Raw genomic sequence first — 16,871 nt, forward strand, 5'->3', positions numbered from 1 at the left:
ATGGATCTACTCTACCCCCACCCCCTCTGGCTGTTGAGGAGCGGTCCTCAGCTGCCGGAGGATCCCACGCTCCTGGCAGAAAGGATCAGACGCGGCGAGGGCGGCGGCGAAGCCCCTGTTTCCCAGCGAGCTGGAAGAAGTGGCGGCTGCACCAGCTCGGGAAGCTCGAGGGGGCCGGGCCAGGAGCAGCAGCCGCGCGCGCCCATTGGCTGGCCGGAGGAGACAAAGGTAAAAAGATGCAAATAGGCGCCCGGCCCGCTGACCCGGCGGGGGCCAAGATCCGGGAAGGGAGGGACGCCTCCTCTCTTGGTGATCGTGGCTGCCCGCGAGGAAATGGGAGAGCCAAAGGCGCCCCGAAAGCCAAACAGGCGCACGCCCATTTCTGGTTGCTTGAGGAGGAGAGGGAGCAGCTAAGAGCACCGGCGTCAAAAAGCGCTTTGCGCCATTTTCTGCGGGGTCGTGGGTTTCCAGTGATCGACCACGGTGGGTAGCCAACGTGGTGGGCTCCAGGTCCAATAATCAGTGGGGATGGGAAGTGGAATCCAAGAACATCTGGAGGGCACCAGGTTGACTACTCCAATCAGTTGCCTACCATCTGTCAATCACCTTTGGTTGTGTGCAATCTAATCAATCAATCAATCAATCAGCCTTCAGGAAATTGTATGGGTCTCTCTGTGTTCTTTCGGAAGGAATAGGAGCATCCCAATAGTTATCTGGACCATTGTTTAAAGTATGTTGGAGGTTGAATCGTCGTATTTTGAAACTTCTTATTTTTTTATATGCCACGTTCCTTGCCACCCCGAGACTGAAGGCAGCATAGACATCATCAAAATAAAATTTTGGTTATGGTGCAATGCTGTGGGTTTTTTGGGGTTGGGGTAGTAAACCTCTTAGAAGCTTGATTACAATCCGGCAGCTTATAAATGGAAGGGAAATATGTGTTTACTCAAAAGTAAGTCCCACTGTGCTCAGTGCAGTCTACACTCTAGTAATGGTGTTTAGGATTTCAATCTTGTAACAACCTGTCTCAGATTATCTTAGCTAGAACAGCTCCCCTAACAAAGTACAGCTCCCAGAATTCTCTGGGGGAAGCCATAACTGTTTAAGTGGTGTCATAGCGCTTTAAATGTATATTATGTATACTGTATGGTCAAAGTGAACACTGCTGGGCTTTCTTTCAGTCTCTATATTAACCAACTCCCAGAGTTCCACTTCTGCCATGTATCTGACAACCTTTATGAACTCTGTACTCCATTATGCAGATGGCCAATATAACATGAGTATCTGCACACTTGAGGCGTTTTATTTCAATGAATCGCCCAGCTTGCTAGGGAGAAAAGATAAAGGCCTGTGTCAATATTTGGAGTGGCAAGTCCACAGTTTAAAGAGCAAGCTGGCACAGATGCTGCGCCATGCACAAGTCACATTTCATGCAGCAAAGTCAAAAGGAGGGGAAATGCAGTAGGTAGAAAGATGCAAGTAGGCAAAGGATAGAACATATTTGAACTGGTTTGAGAAGCATTATGGATGAAATGTGTATTTGGGTGAAGGGACAAAAGCCAGGGACACCTGGCTTACTAATATAGTAGACGTGAAAAGGATTTAGGGGTCTTGGTGGACCACAAGCTTCACATGAGTTAAGAGTATGATGCAGCAACAGCAAAAAGAAAGAAAGAAATAGCTACGTAATGCTATTCTAGGCTGCATCAACAAAACTATAGTGTCCAGATCAAGGGAAGTCTATTCTGCCTTGGCCAGACCACATCTGGAATACTACATCCAGTTCTGGGCACCACAATTTAAGAAGGATGTTGACAAGCTGGAACATGTAAAGAGGGGGGCAACCAAGATGATCAAGGGTCTGGAAAACAGACCTGATGAGGAACAGCTGAAGGAGCTAGATGTGTTTGGTTTGGAAAAGAGGAGACTGGGAGAAGATATGATAGCTTCAGTGGACCCACCACTTATTACCACCAATTAATAATGTGGCAGATCCACTCCCACTAACTGCCCCCAATTAAATATAGTGCACCCACCTTACGGTACCCCAGTTAAACACATTTCTACAATTTACCACAGATTATCTAGTGGGGGACTTGTGTGAGGGAAAACTTAATGATTTAGAGTCTCAAGAAGGAGTTGATCAAACTAAAAAGAAAAGCTTTATTAAACAAAAAGAAGTTTATGAAACGAAGCGAGTCAAGAAATGCATTCTTTCAGGTAGAAGTTAACTTATTTACTTTAAGTAACTATGAGATGACTCAGTCTTAAACACGATACTATAGGAACAACTCTTCTTAAACTTCAGTTACAAAAAAAAAATCAGGTGTTACATTTCAGGTGATAAATATCCAGGTTTCTAGAATAGTTGGTAAAATGCTCGACTCAGTTTAATTATAAAAGTATTTACAATTAAATACTTTTGACACCATCCCGCTTCCTTTATAGCTTAATACTTTGGTTCACTTCTCCTCAGTTACCCACTCTTTTAACAATCCCACACCTGAGGTATTCTCAGACCCAGGGGGATCACCTCACCCCTTGGTCTAGGAGTCCTCAGTACCTAGAAGAACTCTCCCCACCTGGCTATACTGACACCCATGTAGCCTGCATTCCCACAATATCTACCTCTCCCGATCCACTCACAGCCTTCCCAGGACACTCCTGTCTCTATACCTTTCCCAGACCCTCAACCAGGTCTCCCTATCCAAGCTGCAAGGCTCTGTCCTCTCGCTATGGATAGTCTCCTCAGTGTGTAAGTTGAACTTCACTCAGAACCAGTTCTCCTTATCTCATTCCCTAATTCCCAACTCCAAGCAAACCATATTTCTTAACCTGAACCTTTGCCCCTTCTCAAAACCTATCTAACCTTCTCCCTCAGAAACTGCTCATTTTATTATTCACCCCCCAAAGTGACTCTGCAGCCGCTGGTGGAGTTTCAGAGGAACTGCATCACCAGACTCTGCTGTCCATCACAAAGCCATCTTCAAATATCTAAAAGGCTGTCACGTGGAAGATGGAACGAGCTTGTTTTCTCCTGATCTGGAGTTGCCAGAGAGGAGATTCTGACTAAACATTGGGAAGAACTTTTCTGACAGTGACAGCTGTTGTGACAAGAGGTGGTGGACTCTCCTTCCTTGGAGGTTTCTAAGCAGAGGTTAGATCATATATGACCTAGATGAGATTCCTGCATTGCAGGGGGTTGGACTAGATGACCTTCAGCTACCATTTCAACTCTACAATTCTGTGGTTCTATTATTCCTCTTGTTGAGAGCCAGAGTAGGTAGCAGTTGTGCACATGATCCACATTGGGCTCCTGCGTGCCTGTTTGATGTGACATTCCACTGGTTTACGCATGTGAGATGCTCTCTCTTTTTAAATTGGTCCAGTTTTCTGAGCGCAATAAAACAATGTAGGAATGCATGCAAGGAACTACAGATACCATCCTGTAAGCATGAAGCTGTTCACTGGGATCCGTGCGTTTTCTGAAATGGGGCTGCAGTGTTTAATCCTTTATCTGCAATGACGTGCAAATTTGAGTTTTAAGGTAGCTTACAAAAAAAGATCTGCTGTCTAGACATATTGACACAACTTCATAGCCTTTCCTGCAACTCTGATACTTTACACAAGCACATGATTTGGTGGAGCCAGCAGAAAAGCAGAGATCAAATAACCAGAGTCATGTTCCCTTTGTCATAGCTCTGGATTTTTCAGCATCGCCTTCCACTGTTCTGGTCCCTTTCCCTCATGCATTATTAAGAGGGGATCCCCTCCCCCAACTGACTGGCAGTCTTTTTCTCACCTGGGGGGGGAGCAAGCAAGAATTGGGGGAAGGAACCGAAAATAATGTTTGCAACATCACATTTTCACAAATAGTGTGTGCGCGTGTGCGTGTGTGATGACAGTTTCACTCTGCAGACTGCAAAGTTTAGGAAGCGAAGTAATCACCGCTGGAGGTTAACTTTGTACTGTGAGTCCAAATATATTTTACCCAGTTTGTTTAATCTGATAGAGAGAAGTCACATTTCCCCCCCCCAAGACTCAAACAAGTTGCTAGGGAAATGCTACCACCCCTTCCTCCGTGAAACCCAGCCTTACACACTAATTTACGTAGGAGTAACTCCCATTGAACTCAGCGGAGCTTAATTCTGAGCAGAAATGGGTAGCATTGCAGTGCAAAGTTAGGGATTGTTATCAAAAGCCACACGCGTGCAAGATTCAGCTTTTGGCACGCAACTGCACGTGTCGATGGACAGCAAGCAACAGACAAATGGACAAGATAAACCTGGTTCACCCAACCCCACTGAATATACTTGTAGCTGCGCATACTATTTTTGCACACCCGCAAAAGTGATGCAAAGCCTATGGTGCAAATATTCTAAGGCAGGTGGTGCTGTGTGTCAGATGCAGGGCATGTGTCTTCTTCCCAAGGCTGATATTTTATGCATAGCACAGTTCTTTTGCACTCGCGTAATATTGCTGCTGCTGCAAGCAGACTTGCAGTGTCTGTACAGTATTCTTCTTGCTTGCTTGCTTTGTTTTGAGTCTCCTTTATCCCTGCTCTGTCTCACGCACAGTCCTTGTTTCTTTCAGGCCCCTTTGTTGTCTTTCAATGGCATCGCTGGCAAGTGGACAATATATCTAAGCAGCGGGAATCATCGCTTCCATGGGAAAGGGCAGCAACTTTCCCCTGGTGACCCCATGGCTTCTCTAGCTATCCGTGAGTGAATTGAGCAGACGAGTGATGCCGTTAGGGTATTGGGGTTCAGGACTCAATAACCTGTGGGTTCCGCCTGGACGGCCCATAAGACCCAGTTGTCAGTCAAACAGGACATTTTTTGCATACCCTCCAACATTTCCCCAAAAAATAGAGACATTTTATTTAATATAATATAATAATAATAATAATAATAATAATAATAATAATAATAATACCCCACCCATCTGACTGGGTTGCCACAGGCACTCTGGGCAACTTCCAACATATATAAAAACATAATTAAACATTAAACATTAAACATTAAAAAAAACTTCCCAATACAGGGCTGCCTTCAGATGTCTTCTAAAGGTTGTGTAGTTACTTCTTGGTTTGGGGGTCACAACTTCATACACGCCAACATTTATCCAATGAAAATAGGGACGTATAGTAGAGGGTGAAATACCCAAGAAAGTGCTTATTCTTTTCCTCTACGCAGTAACAGCGGCCAGAATAATTTATTCCCAAAGGTGGAAGGACGAAAATAGTCCCACAAAAGGAGACTGGCAGAATAAGCTAATAGAATGCGCTGAGCTAGCAATGTTGACTGCAAAGATAAGAAATCAGAATGAATTGGATATAAAAGAAGAGTGATAATACTTTGGCGAATATTTAAAGAAACATAACAAATCAGATAAGTGGGGTTAGAGCAGGCATAGGCAACCTTGGTTCTCCAGATGTTTTGGAACTACAACTCCCATGATCTACAACTCCACTGGCCCCGTTAGCTAGGGATCATGGGAGTTGTAGTTCCAAAACATCTGGAGGGCCAAGGTTGCCTATGCCTGGGTTAGAGATATGAGCAGCAGTTAAAAATAAGCAGAAGAGGGGTGGTAATTAAGGTGACACAGCTCAACAAGGACTAAATAAGACCCCCACAGAGGGATGTGTGTGGGAGCCAAAGAGTATAAGATAAACAATGACAATTGTATAATTGATGTACTAAGATATGTAAAATGCATAAATGAAAGTGTGTGTGTGAAAATAGGGACATCCTAAGGAATGTGGACCTTCTGGGATCAATTCAGATACCTGATGGCTTCTGTAAATCCTGGACTGTCCCTAGAAAACCGGGACACTTGGAAGGTCTGTTTTCTTAAACACAACATAGTAGCCAGCAAGTAGTTGAAGGGTGGCACAGCAAATATGAGAACAGCACACACATTTATACACTTATCTTTCCTTCCTTCCTTCCTTCCTTCCTTCCTTCCTTCCTTCCTTCCTTCCTTCCTTCCTTCCTTCCTTCCTTCCTTCCTTCCTTCCTTCCTTTGTCCTTAATAGTTATAGTAATAGCTCCTGCATACATGTTTTTCCATCCTTCTGTTGCAATGACAACCTTTGCATTCCAACCTTCACTTGCTCAACCTTGCTCACCCACATTTCAACCTTTAATGTTATCATTTCGGTATATTTTTCCCTCCACCAACACAAGGAGGTCCTATAACCTCTTGGGACCCTGCTATTTCTGATGGTTTTCAATTGTGTGGATTTCTTGTACAGTTTACCTTACCTTCTCTCGCTAGGCCGCTGTGTAACCCAACAGAAGGCAACTCAACGTGGCCCATGAAATATGTGCTGAGGCCTCTTCAAACCTGGAGCTGGTCCGGCATTTGCTCATTGTCCAACCTGGTGCAGAGCTTTGGTTTGCTCGCTTTATGGTGACTTTTGCAGTGGAACCTAATACAAAAGGTTGACGTGACTGCAGTTTTGGGGCTTTTACATATTTAGGGGGTGAAGATTGTGTCTATATGAGTATTGCCAGAGTTTTAAGGTCAGTATAGGGATGAATGAATCTGTCAGTTCAGCGTCTCATTTTTCCAATCTTAAATTCATGGCTCCTCATTTCTGTAGCAAGGAGAAATCAAAAGGAAAATTTTACACCACTGTAAAATTCATCAGCACCTTAGTGCAAATTTCTCCCACTTTTGGCATGCATTTTGACAAATATACGCAATTTTTGGTTAGCATGTCCCCCTAATATAATGCATTTTTGTGTGTTTGTTTCACTGATGTGTGCATTTGTAGGCCTGCTTTCCCCTAATACTGTATATACATTTTTGCACACATTATTTGGCAGGAGAACTGCATTGCAACATTCTGAGAAGTGCAAATTTTGAAGCATAATTGCGCTTCAGTCAAGCATCAGTTGCAAACAAAATCAGATTTCAATCCCATCCTTGGCGAGTCTCTCTTTCTTATTTTTGTACCTATTATTTTTAACACTAGGCTAAACTCCTGTCAGCTTGTCAATACCAGGGAGCCTATTCAGCTGGAAGCGAACTGTCGCAGCTCGCCTTGCAGGTGACAAATCCCCCAGCACAGCACCAGATAAGGCAGATTGCGACCTGACTTCCCAATCTGAGCCTCTCCGGTTGGTGACAGCCTGACATCACCCAGCAGTATGGCAGCAGCTGATGGGGAAGCGGAAAAAAACGAGACCCGCTCACTGTTAAATAAAACATCACCAGTTGAAAATGAAGGTCTGCTTAATGAGCTCGAAGGAGGTGGAGAAGCATTTAACAGCCCAGAAGGCCTCCTGCTGTTCTGCCATATGGTTTCAAAAGGCACATATCCTCTCATATCTCTGTGCCTGCTCCAAGAAACGTAGCTGTCTAAAAGAACCAGAAGAGTGTGAAATAATCCTATTTTAACCCATCAAGCAGCTTGGCGTGGCATACAATGTTCTTCCCTCCTGCTTTCTTTTATCTTCACAACGACCCTGTGAGGTAGCGCAGGCTGAGAGAGAGAATTAGCCCAGTGGGCTTTGTGGCTAAACAAAAGATCTGAACTCTGCTCTCTTCACTTCTATCCCCCCCCCCTTCTCATCTGTTTCAGCAATGGTTCCCAGGCTTCTTTTTGGCACAGTAACCCACAAGTCTGAAATTACTTGGGATGGAGACCTGCTAATTTATTGTCACATTAATTTTGGAAGCGCACATAGAATCATAGTTGGAACCAAGTACCAATTTGGCTTTACCCCTCTCAGAACACCTTTAGGTCCTGGTCATTATTGAACAGAATTAAAGGATATTCCGGATTATCGGAGTTGCTTTATATTTCTCTCCCCTGTTCCATTTTCTTTTTTGTCTGATGCTGCTTAAAGAGCAACCCTAGGCACAAGTGTAAAGCCAGGGCAAGTTAAGCCATGGTAAAGTTAGGTAAAGGGACCCCTGACCATTAGGTCCAGTCGTGACCGACTCTGGGGTTGCGCGCTCATCTCGCATTATTGGCCGAGGGAGCCGGCGTATAGCTTCCAGGTCATGTGGCCAGCATGACAAAGCCGCTTCTGGCAAACCAGAGCAGCACATGGAAACGCCGTTTACCTTCCCGCTGTAGCGGTTCCTATTTATCTACTTGCATTTTGACGTGCTTTCGAACTGCTAGGTTGGCAGGAGCTGGGACCAAGCAACGGGAGCTCACCCCGTCACAGGGATTCGAACCGCCGACCTTCTGATCAGCAAGCCCTAGGCTCAGTGGTTTAACCACAGCGCCACCTGGGTCCCTATAATGGTAAAGTTACCCCAGATCAAATCTCCATTTGGCAGCTTGGCTGCAGTGGCGTAGCAAGGTCAGGTGGTACCCGGTGCGAAAAAGTTCTTTTCACTCCCCCCCTCCCCAGACACATTGAAATCTAGTTGGACTCCCAAGAGACTGTGATTTACTTACAGTATAAAAATACTGGCTGTGATCTACCCATTGTCACTGCCAGGAGTTGTTGGGCTTTTTTAAGGAAAGGATTGACAAAAGTTCTTGAGCTTTTTTTAGGGGAGGGTTGTCCAAAGTTGTTGAGATATTTTTTAGGGGAGGGTTGGCCAAAGTTGTTGAGCTTTTTGGGGGGTGACAGGGTTTGGGTTCTGACTTGAGGGAGCTTCTGCTTCTCTCCTTCTCTCCACCCTCCTCTTGTTTGCTCGCCAGCCTCCTTCCCATCATCTCCCTGTCTCCCTGCACACCTCCTCCAGCAGCCCAGGAGCGTGGGACTATCAAAACGAAGGGTTAAGGCCGCCGGCAGAGCAGCACAACTCCCCCCCCCTCCCCTGATGGCCCGGGGTAGGTGGGAGTTGCGGGCGGGTGGCGAACCGAATGTCAACCCCCTCCGTGATGACACCCGGTGTGGTCCGCCCCGCTTGGCTGTTGCTGCTGCTCCGTCTAACCCTGGCAAAGGGGGGGGGAGCCTTTACAGGAGTGTTCTGTGCTAGATTGTGGTGTCATGTGACCAAACTAAATGGGTTTAAGAGCCCACCCTAGGACTGTCCCTTCTGAGGGATTTACACTGGCTGTCCTGTTTGTGGGTTTTCCACAAGCAACTGAAAGGCTTGTCCTCTTTACGTCCTTATGGTAAACTTCTCATCCTAGCAGTTCTTGCCATAGGATTACCCTCACAGATTGTTAAGAGCTGGGCTTTTTTCTCAGGGGGAACTCACCGGAACTCCGTTCCGGCCCCTCTCAGGTGGGTGCCATTGCCATTCTAAGAGAAAGAGGGAGGCGTTTATGGTGAGTTCCGGCATCTCTTTTTCCTTGAATGCCTTGGATGAAAAGCAGCACATAAATGTGGTAGATAATTAATAGGAGAATAAATAAATATCTGACTTCATTTTAACTTGATAGTGTGGTGTGTTTAGGTTCAGATGATTTGAAATATAAATGGAATCTGCATGCAACACCCAGAGGTCACACTAGAGGGTGCAAAGAGTCTACTGTAAGTCTAGAATACTGCCTAACTAGCTTCCAGCAAGGGAAATACTTTCCCATGCGAATACAGTGGTACCTCGGTTTATGAACACAATTGGTTCCGGAAGTCTGTTCATAAACTGAAGCGTCCAAAAACTGAAGCGAACTTTCCCATTGAAAGTAATGGAAAGTGGATTAATCCGTTCCAGACGGGTCCGCGGAGTACTCAACCTGAAGCATACTTAACCCGAAGCATGGGTGTAATTGGTTCCGGAAGTCTGTTCATAAACTGAAGCGTTCATAAACTGAAGTGAACTTTCCCATTGAAAGTAATGGAAAGTGAATTAATCCGTTCCAGACGGGTCCGCGGCGTTCGTAAACCGAAAATTCGTAAACCGAGGTGTTCATAAACCAAGGTTCCACTGTAAATAAATGAGCAGATTTCACAAAATTGCTGTTTCCAAGTGCAGGGTTTAGATAATATGGAGGATCACTTGCTTTGCAATTAATGACACTTCAAACTAAATAGAACCCAAACTTTTGTTTTTATTTAACCAAAGGCTTCAGTGCATTTTTTATTCTGGCTGGTTTGTATTAGATTAGGAGCAAAGCAAGTCCAAAGAAACCACAGACTTCATTGATCAGCAGATCAGAATCAAGCTGCGGCTAAAAGATCTGGGCTAAGGCTTATGCCTGTGAAGATGTTCATCCAATGCTCATCTACCCTATTTAAATAAATAGTCCATGCGTCCTCCTCAAGGTAGATAGCTAAGAAACAACAAAACTCTAGCGGAGATTATTATGTTAAAATGCAATGCACCTTAACACACCATGACATTTTAGTAATCATAGGAGTTGTGTGCCTGCCTCTTCCATTTTCCTCATCCATTATTTTTGTGTGTTGACTGGGACTGATGGGTCCAACAACATCTAGAAGACCACAAGTTCCCCGCCCCACTGTAAGGGAAACCAGTATTCTTATCCCCATGTTATAGATAGGGGTCAGAGGCTGAGAAACAGGCTTACCTCAGGCAACTCACTCTGTTCATGGCAAAGATAAATATTTCATACATACATTTCATACACCCCAGGTCTCCGTATGGGAGCTGGATAAGGGCTGATCTTGTGTGGCTCATGTTCATTTCAGTTAAGATTCCACAGATAGTTTGTGCCCAGTAGGTCAGAACTATTGCTAATCTCCATGACACCCAAATTCTGCCACCTGAAGCAGCTGTCTTATCATGTCTCATAGTAGGGCCAGCCATAAGAGCCCTTTAGATATCTGGTTCAGGCATGCATGCCCCAAACAACCCATGTATCATTCCTAACCATGGTAGGGTTCGGTGATGGTATCAGCGTAGCTAATTTGTAACCAAACATGATGAATAGAAGCTCCTTTAGTCTATCTTACACTCTATAAGACCCCATGACTTGTCAGTGTTTTTTGGGAGGGATTCTAGCACATACTGGGAAATTTAGGTTAAAGTGCCCTAGCACAACAAATTCACTTTAAAAGGGAAGTGGACTGTTTGCGGTTAGGAAAGTGATGGGGAAATGCATTGAAAAGTGTGATATGAACAAATGATTAAAAGGAAGATATATAAACACCCTACAAGTAAATCAGGATGAATGCTCATTTGTCATATAACCTCCCTACAAACAACTCAGAACAAATGCGCAATGAAAACCAGATAGAATCTAACTGTTTCATGAGCTTTTTGCAAACAGATTTCGACAGTTATTCAATGAACAGGTTGCCTGGTCTGGAGGAGTGGTCTAGTCTCCCATCTCCCAAGAAAGAAGCAAATGCAGTTCACAAATTGAGACCTTTGTTGAGGAAATGTTAGAAATGTGAGGAAGAAAGCCAACTCTTTGAAGTCATGTCAATTTTGCAAAAAACTTGCATCCGCTTCCTTCTGTAACACCAGCATCCTAAGTCAAGATCTGTGTTTAAGGTAAAGAAAGGTAAAGGGGCCCCTGACCATCAGGTCCAGTCATGTCCGACTCTGGGGTTGCGGCGCTCATCTTGCTCTATAGGCCGAGGGAGCCGGCGTTTGTCCGCAGACAGCTTCTGGGTCATGTGGCCAGCATGACAAAGCTGCTTCTGGCGAACCAGAGCAGCGCACGGAAATGCCGTTTACCTTCCCGCCGGAGCGGTCCCTATTTATCTACTTGCACTTTGATGTGCTTTCGAACTGCTGTTACTTTTCATCAAATAGAGGCATCATAGCCCAGTTCAAATGATGGGATATGAATAAGAACAACTCGGAGAACAAAGCACCTGGCGCTGACACTTTAGGGATTTCCTCTTGGCCCTCAGTAACTTCTCAGGAAATTGCTACAGAAGCAGACTTTTAATAACATCCATCCAGCAAAGCAACCCTTCTGCAGGATAAATTTCTATTCCTTCCTTTTTCTTACAGACTGCGCCATGAGTCAACAAAGGGGGCTTTAACAACCTTTGAGTGGAGTCGAACATGCAAGTATCTTCATGACTATTAGGAAGAAAGACCATTTGTTTCCATATGAACATATTGGTTTGAAGAACGCTATTGCATGGCTTGGCACCAAGTGTTTGACAGCCTGTGCATAAAAGGCTATTTGTCCTTGTCAGGGACGTAAGGATCCTCTGGAGCAGGCTTCCTCAACCTCGGCCCTCCAGATGTTTTTGGCCTACAACTCCCATGATCCCTAGCTAGCAGGACCAGTGGTCGGGGATGATGGGAATTGTAGTCTCAAAACACCTGGAGGGCCGAGGTTGAGGAAGCCTGCTCTGGACCCACAGTTCTCTTTTCTACACTCTGATGATGATGATGCTCCTTCCCTGTTTAAGTGCAGAGCAGCCATTGATATTTCACAGTCTGGGAAACAAACATGAACACGCAGAGCAGGGGCTTTTGGGGAGGGCTACAATTCAGTGGTAACACCTTGCATGTTTTTCCATCCTGTTGCTCCAATTGAAAGAATCAGATAGTATGTAGTGAAAAAAATCCCCAGACCTGAGACTCTAGACAAGACTGATCTAACTCACAGGTGACCAACTTGCGCCCCGCAGGGCCATGTTGAGGCCCTTGGTGCCACCAGAGTGCCTTTCTTTCTGCTCATTTCCTCCCTGTTTTTTCTGTTAATGTAGTTTAAGACTACATAAGGGGCATTTTAACACCCACTCCCATTTTATGGATTGGAGAAAAGAAGCTGCCTGAGAACAAATTGCAATGTAAAAGGTTGTGTATAAATGTGAGTAGCGCACTAAAGTCAGGAAGAAATTACTTTCACTGACTTTCTATAACAATAGCTGCATTGGTCTGATGTATCTACATTATTTTAAATCTGCTGCATACTTTTTTAAAAGAATAACCCCACCAAACCCAGCAGGGTTTACCTCTGAAGACAGCCATAGAGGATTGGATATTCTAATATGTGGGAGACATGACAAAAATTGAAACAGGTGAATCTTTTTTTCTGGATTAGTTAATCTAGAACACTTGTCTCTGGCTCCACCCATTGCCATCAAACAACAAAAGGTTGCCCCCTCCTGGTCTAGCTGGACAATTATTCTGACGTAGTATAAAACATATTCCTATGCACTACTCTGTATTTCGCAATTGATTGTTTATATTTTGACATTTCAATGATGGCTTTAAAGGAGGGGGGGAAATGGCTTAGGCAGCAAGGTGGATGTGTGGGTTTCTCAAAAATGGGTATTCGGAAGATACCAGCAGGTCAGTTTTATCCAAAGCAAAAGCCAAATTGTCTAGCCCATAGTCCTTCCCCCACTGCAGATTCCTGATGCTGTTTAGACTGCTCTGGCTAAAGGTAGAAAAACAGGTACTCTTCAAGATCCGCTAACATGCTCAAGATGTAATATATATATATATATATATATATATATATATATATATATATATATATATAGTGTGTGTGTGTGTGTACACATGCATACATATACATATATATGCACATACATCATCTAGTATATATACATACTGTATATATACACACATATTTTATATATACATATAAATATTGTATGTATACTCTCTCTCCCCCCAACACACACACAATACACACACACACACACACACACACACATATATGTACCGTATGTGTGTATGTTGTGAACTGCCCTGAAATCTATGGGTATAGGGTGGTATACAAATTACAACAACAACAACCAGGCGCTGTTATTTGGGCTAGAAACATGCACCCCCAATGAGAAAGTTATCTGCTTTTCAGATCCTGCAAAATACTATTGTTTCTGATTTAGAAGATTAACATGGCTACCTCTCTTTAAAACAACAACAACAACAACCCACTAATGGAGCTGACAAGTATTTAACAATATGATCCGTACTTCAGTGGCTTAAAGACAGCACTGTTTGCCCACAATGACAACACTGCATAAGGGCACCTCACTGCTCCACGCTATTTCCCTGCAGGCATAACTGGATATGGTCACACACTGTTCTATTAGCAATTTCATTATTTAGTTGTCATAGTTACCGTAAGCCCTTTACATTTTGCTTTCAGAAAGCAATACACCTTAAATTATTACTTGGCCGAGAGCTGGCTGCTAATAGGATTTTGCTTTCTACTTTTGGCGCTGCGACTTCATTGAAACCATGGTACACTATTCTATGTTCCACTTAGATGACAAAGCTTATACAGTTATACCTTGGAAGCCGAACGCCTTGGGAGTCAAACGTTTTGACTCCTGAACTCCGCAAACCTGGAAGCGAGTGTTCCGGTTTGTGAACGTTCTTTGGAAGCCAAATGTCCGATGCAGCTTACACTTGCGTGCAGGAAGCTCCGGCAGCCAATTGGAAGCTGCGCCTTGGTTGTTGAATGTTTTCGGAAGTCAAACGGACTTCCGGACCGGATTCCGTTTGACAACCAAGGTACGACTGTACTTTGAATCAGAAGCAGTGGGCTTTAATGGTTAAAGCCTTCCCCCAACCTGGTGCCCTCCAAATGTTTCAGACTACAACTCCCATCAACCTCAAGGGATGGTGGGAATTGCAGTCTAAAACATCTGGATGGCACTAAGGTTGGGGAAGGCTGATTTCTATCCCACCATCTTTTCAGGGCATATGCTGGCTTAATATCCACTGGGATCAGCTCAGCTGGCTGGGTCCTGGCTGGGTCAGGATTGAAGAGTTACACTGAGGTCTCTCTCCAGCTGTGGTGAAGATGACAGAGCTAAGACGGCATAGCCTGGCTGCATTGGGAACCTCCTGGCTCTGCTGAAGATCTGCTGGATCCAACCCAGCAGATCTTGCGGTAGGATTGCTCCCTAACCATACGTTGTATAACTAATCAATTACATCCGTATTAATTTTCACATGGGTAAATGCAAGTTTGTTTTTAAATAATGCTCCTGTGTTGTAGCAAGCATTGTCTTAGCAAAAGGCTTTCCCCAGCCCTCTCTTGTGAAAAGCGAATTGCCTCTTGAGATGATGCTTGTTACCAATTTATAAGTCCTTGTATTAAAAACATTGTCATTTTTTTTAAAAAAAAATCCTGCCAATTAATCAGTCAGGGTTTTAAAATTTGTTTATTTATTTAACATATACAGAAGTCTCTTAAAAGTTGTTTTAATCTATTATAACCAATTGCAGGTTCAGATTCATAGAAATGGGTTTTAAGCTATATATAATAGAATGAAAAACAGCAGTGGACGACTTGTATGAGAGAGGGCAGGGAATTCACAAAGTTGACATTTCTTATTTAAAAACAAGGCAACCCAAACTCAACTCTAATATAGGTGTTTTAGGGTTGGTAAACATGCTATAAACATTTCCATGTGGAAAGTTGTTTTTCCCTTTGCTGTAACACAGGACTAGGGGATCTGAGTTCCATCAGCCCCAACCAACATGGCTAATGGATACAGATTATGAGGGCTGTAGTCCAGAAACATTTGGAAGGCCACAGGGTTCTCATCTCTCCTGGAATAGATAACCGCCACACATTTTTCATGGAAACCCTGCAAGGACCCAAAGAGTTTCGAACCCAACACCACGTGTTCCTGGAGCAGTCTGTCACAGGTATAAAAACGATGATGCAGAGAGAGTCACACCAAGGAAGAAGCTTGCCACATTCACCAGGTGGAGCAGCCTTTGCCCTATCTGGTTTCCTACAGATACTTTGGACTACAACTCCCATCATCCTCAGCCTTGCTAGGGCTGATGGGAGTGGTAGCCCAAAATACCCGGAGAGCACAAGGCTGGCAAAGGCTGAGGTAAAGTGTAGACTGGACCTTCTAAAACATCTGCCCAGAGAGGCTGGGGCAACTGAGTCAGATGGGCAGGGTGCAAATAGCAAAATTACTATTAAATCCTTCTGCAGAAGGTAGGCAGTAGTTAGTCCCATGCAAGCCCACTTCTGAAGCAAAAGAAAAATGTGCAGAAACATGAAAGTAAGATTTTTAAAAGCCATTTAATTTCCCCAAAATGTGATTATGTCAAATCACACACAAGCAAATATTGAGCTACACGCACAGAACATCCCTATGGAGAAACACTGAAGTGTTCATATGTAGTACCTGAATACTGTTAATAAAAAAGGAGTCCTTAAAGGATATTACTTCAGTTTTCCTATATGTTGTTTCCTTGCTGAATGCCTCGGCCTACAATAGTGTACAGTGCGCCAGAGGAAGAGTCTCAGCGTTTAATGTCTCAGGGCTCCAACATTTTATTCTTCTAAACAAAAGGAAAGCCTAGCCTAGATTTTTCAGTATGACACTGGAGTAAGAGTCTTTCTCTTTGAACGGTACAAAATTCCGCAAGAAGCAGCCAGCCACAGCGAATACGTTTTGTGCTTTGTTCAGCCATCTTGGTTTTCTTCCCCTTCAGATTCGGATTCTGAGAGGTGAGAGAGGGAGAGAGCAGAGGAAAAGTGAAGATTTTTATCCAACTATTAAAACAATTCATGTGGCAACATTTATACAGTTATTCCTTTAAGAAGCCCCAGATGTTATTTTAAGGCTGGATCTACTACACACAGGGAAAACCCCACTATAAGTCATAAATTAAATCGTTATAACAAAAGAAAAAACACTCTATTAAAGTCGCATAGACAAAGTTTTGTACTCTACAGCACCATCTGGTGCTGCATGTTTATAATGCACTTATAGTGTTGTAACATGGCTAATGTAGCTGAGTCCTCAATCAATGAATCAAATGCACTATATTGCATGGCTGTCAAGTTTTCCCTTTTCTCGCAAGGAAGCCTATTCAGCATAAGGGAATTTCCCTTTAAAAAGGGGAGAACTTGACAGCTATGCATACTGCAGCAGAGGTGGGAGACCTGTAGACTTTCAGGTGTTATTGGGCTCCATCTTCCATCAACCAGCAAGTCAGGGATCATTGGAGTTGTAGTCCCACAACAGTCCTGTGCTAAGGAGACAAGACCCCTCCCATAGCTCTTGGGACTAAAGGCTGTCTCCCCA

General features: G+C 44.0%; 2 protein-coding genes across 10 annotated transcripts in view; one reads left to right on the plus strand and one right to left on the minus strand.

Annotated features, from left to right (window-relative positions):
• Positions 1 to 16,871, plus strand: part of LOC132592858 (uncharacterized) — a 56,037-nt gene that overhangs the window by 1,068 nt on the left and 38,098 nt on the right. Inside the window, exons 1-3 of one of the 8 annotated variants that reach the window (XM_088654153.1) lie at positions 1 to 228; positions 4,594 to 4,720; positions 11,848 to 13,274. In XM_088654153.1, coding sequence (XP_088510279.1) covers positions 1 to 228; positions 4,594 to 4,720; positions 11,848 to 11,879 — 387 coding nt within the window. In that variant the 3' untranslated portion in view covers positions 11,880 to 13,274. The other 7 variants (XR_015946393.1, XR_015946397.1, XR_015946392.1 and 4 more) reach the window with 7 other exon arrangements.
• Positions 14,960 to 16,871, minus strand: part of BZW2 (basic leucine zipper and W2 domains 2) — a 58,949-nt gene continuing 57,037 nt past the window's right edge. For both annotated transcript variants that reach the window (XM_088654151.1, XM_035128864.3), the window contains exon 12: positions 14,960 to 16,284. In XM_088654151.1, coding sequence (XP_088510277.1) covers positions 16,247 to 16,284 — 38 coding nt within the window. In that variant the 3' untranslated portion in view covers positions 14,960 to 16,246. The remainder of the gene's footprint in view (positions 16,285 to 16,871) is intronic.

This window comes from Zootoca vivipara, chromosome 11 (genome assembly GCF_965207765.1).
Source record: "Zootoca vivipara chromosome 11, rZooViv2.hap1.1, whole genome shotgun sequence".
In the NCBI taxonomy this organism is placed as follows: Eukaryota; Metazoa; Chordata; class Lepidosauria; order Squamata; family Lacertidae; genus Zootoca; species Zootoca vivipara.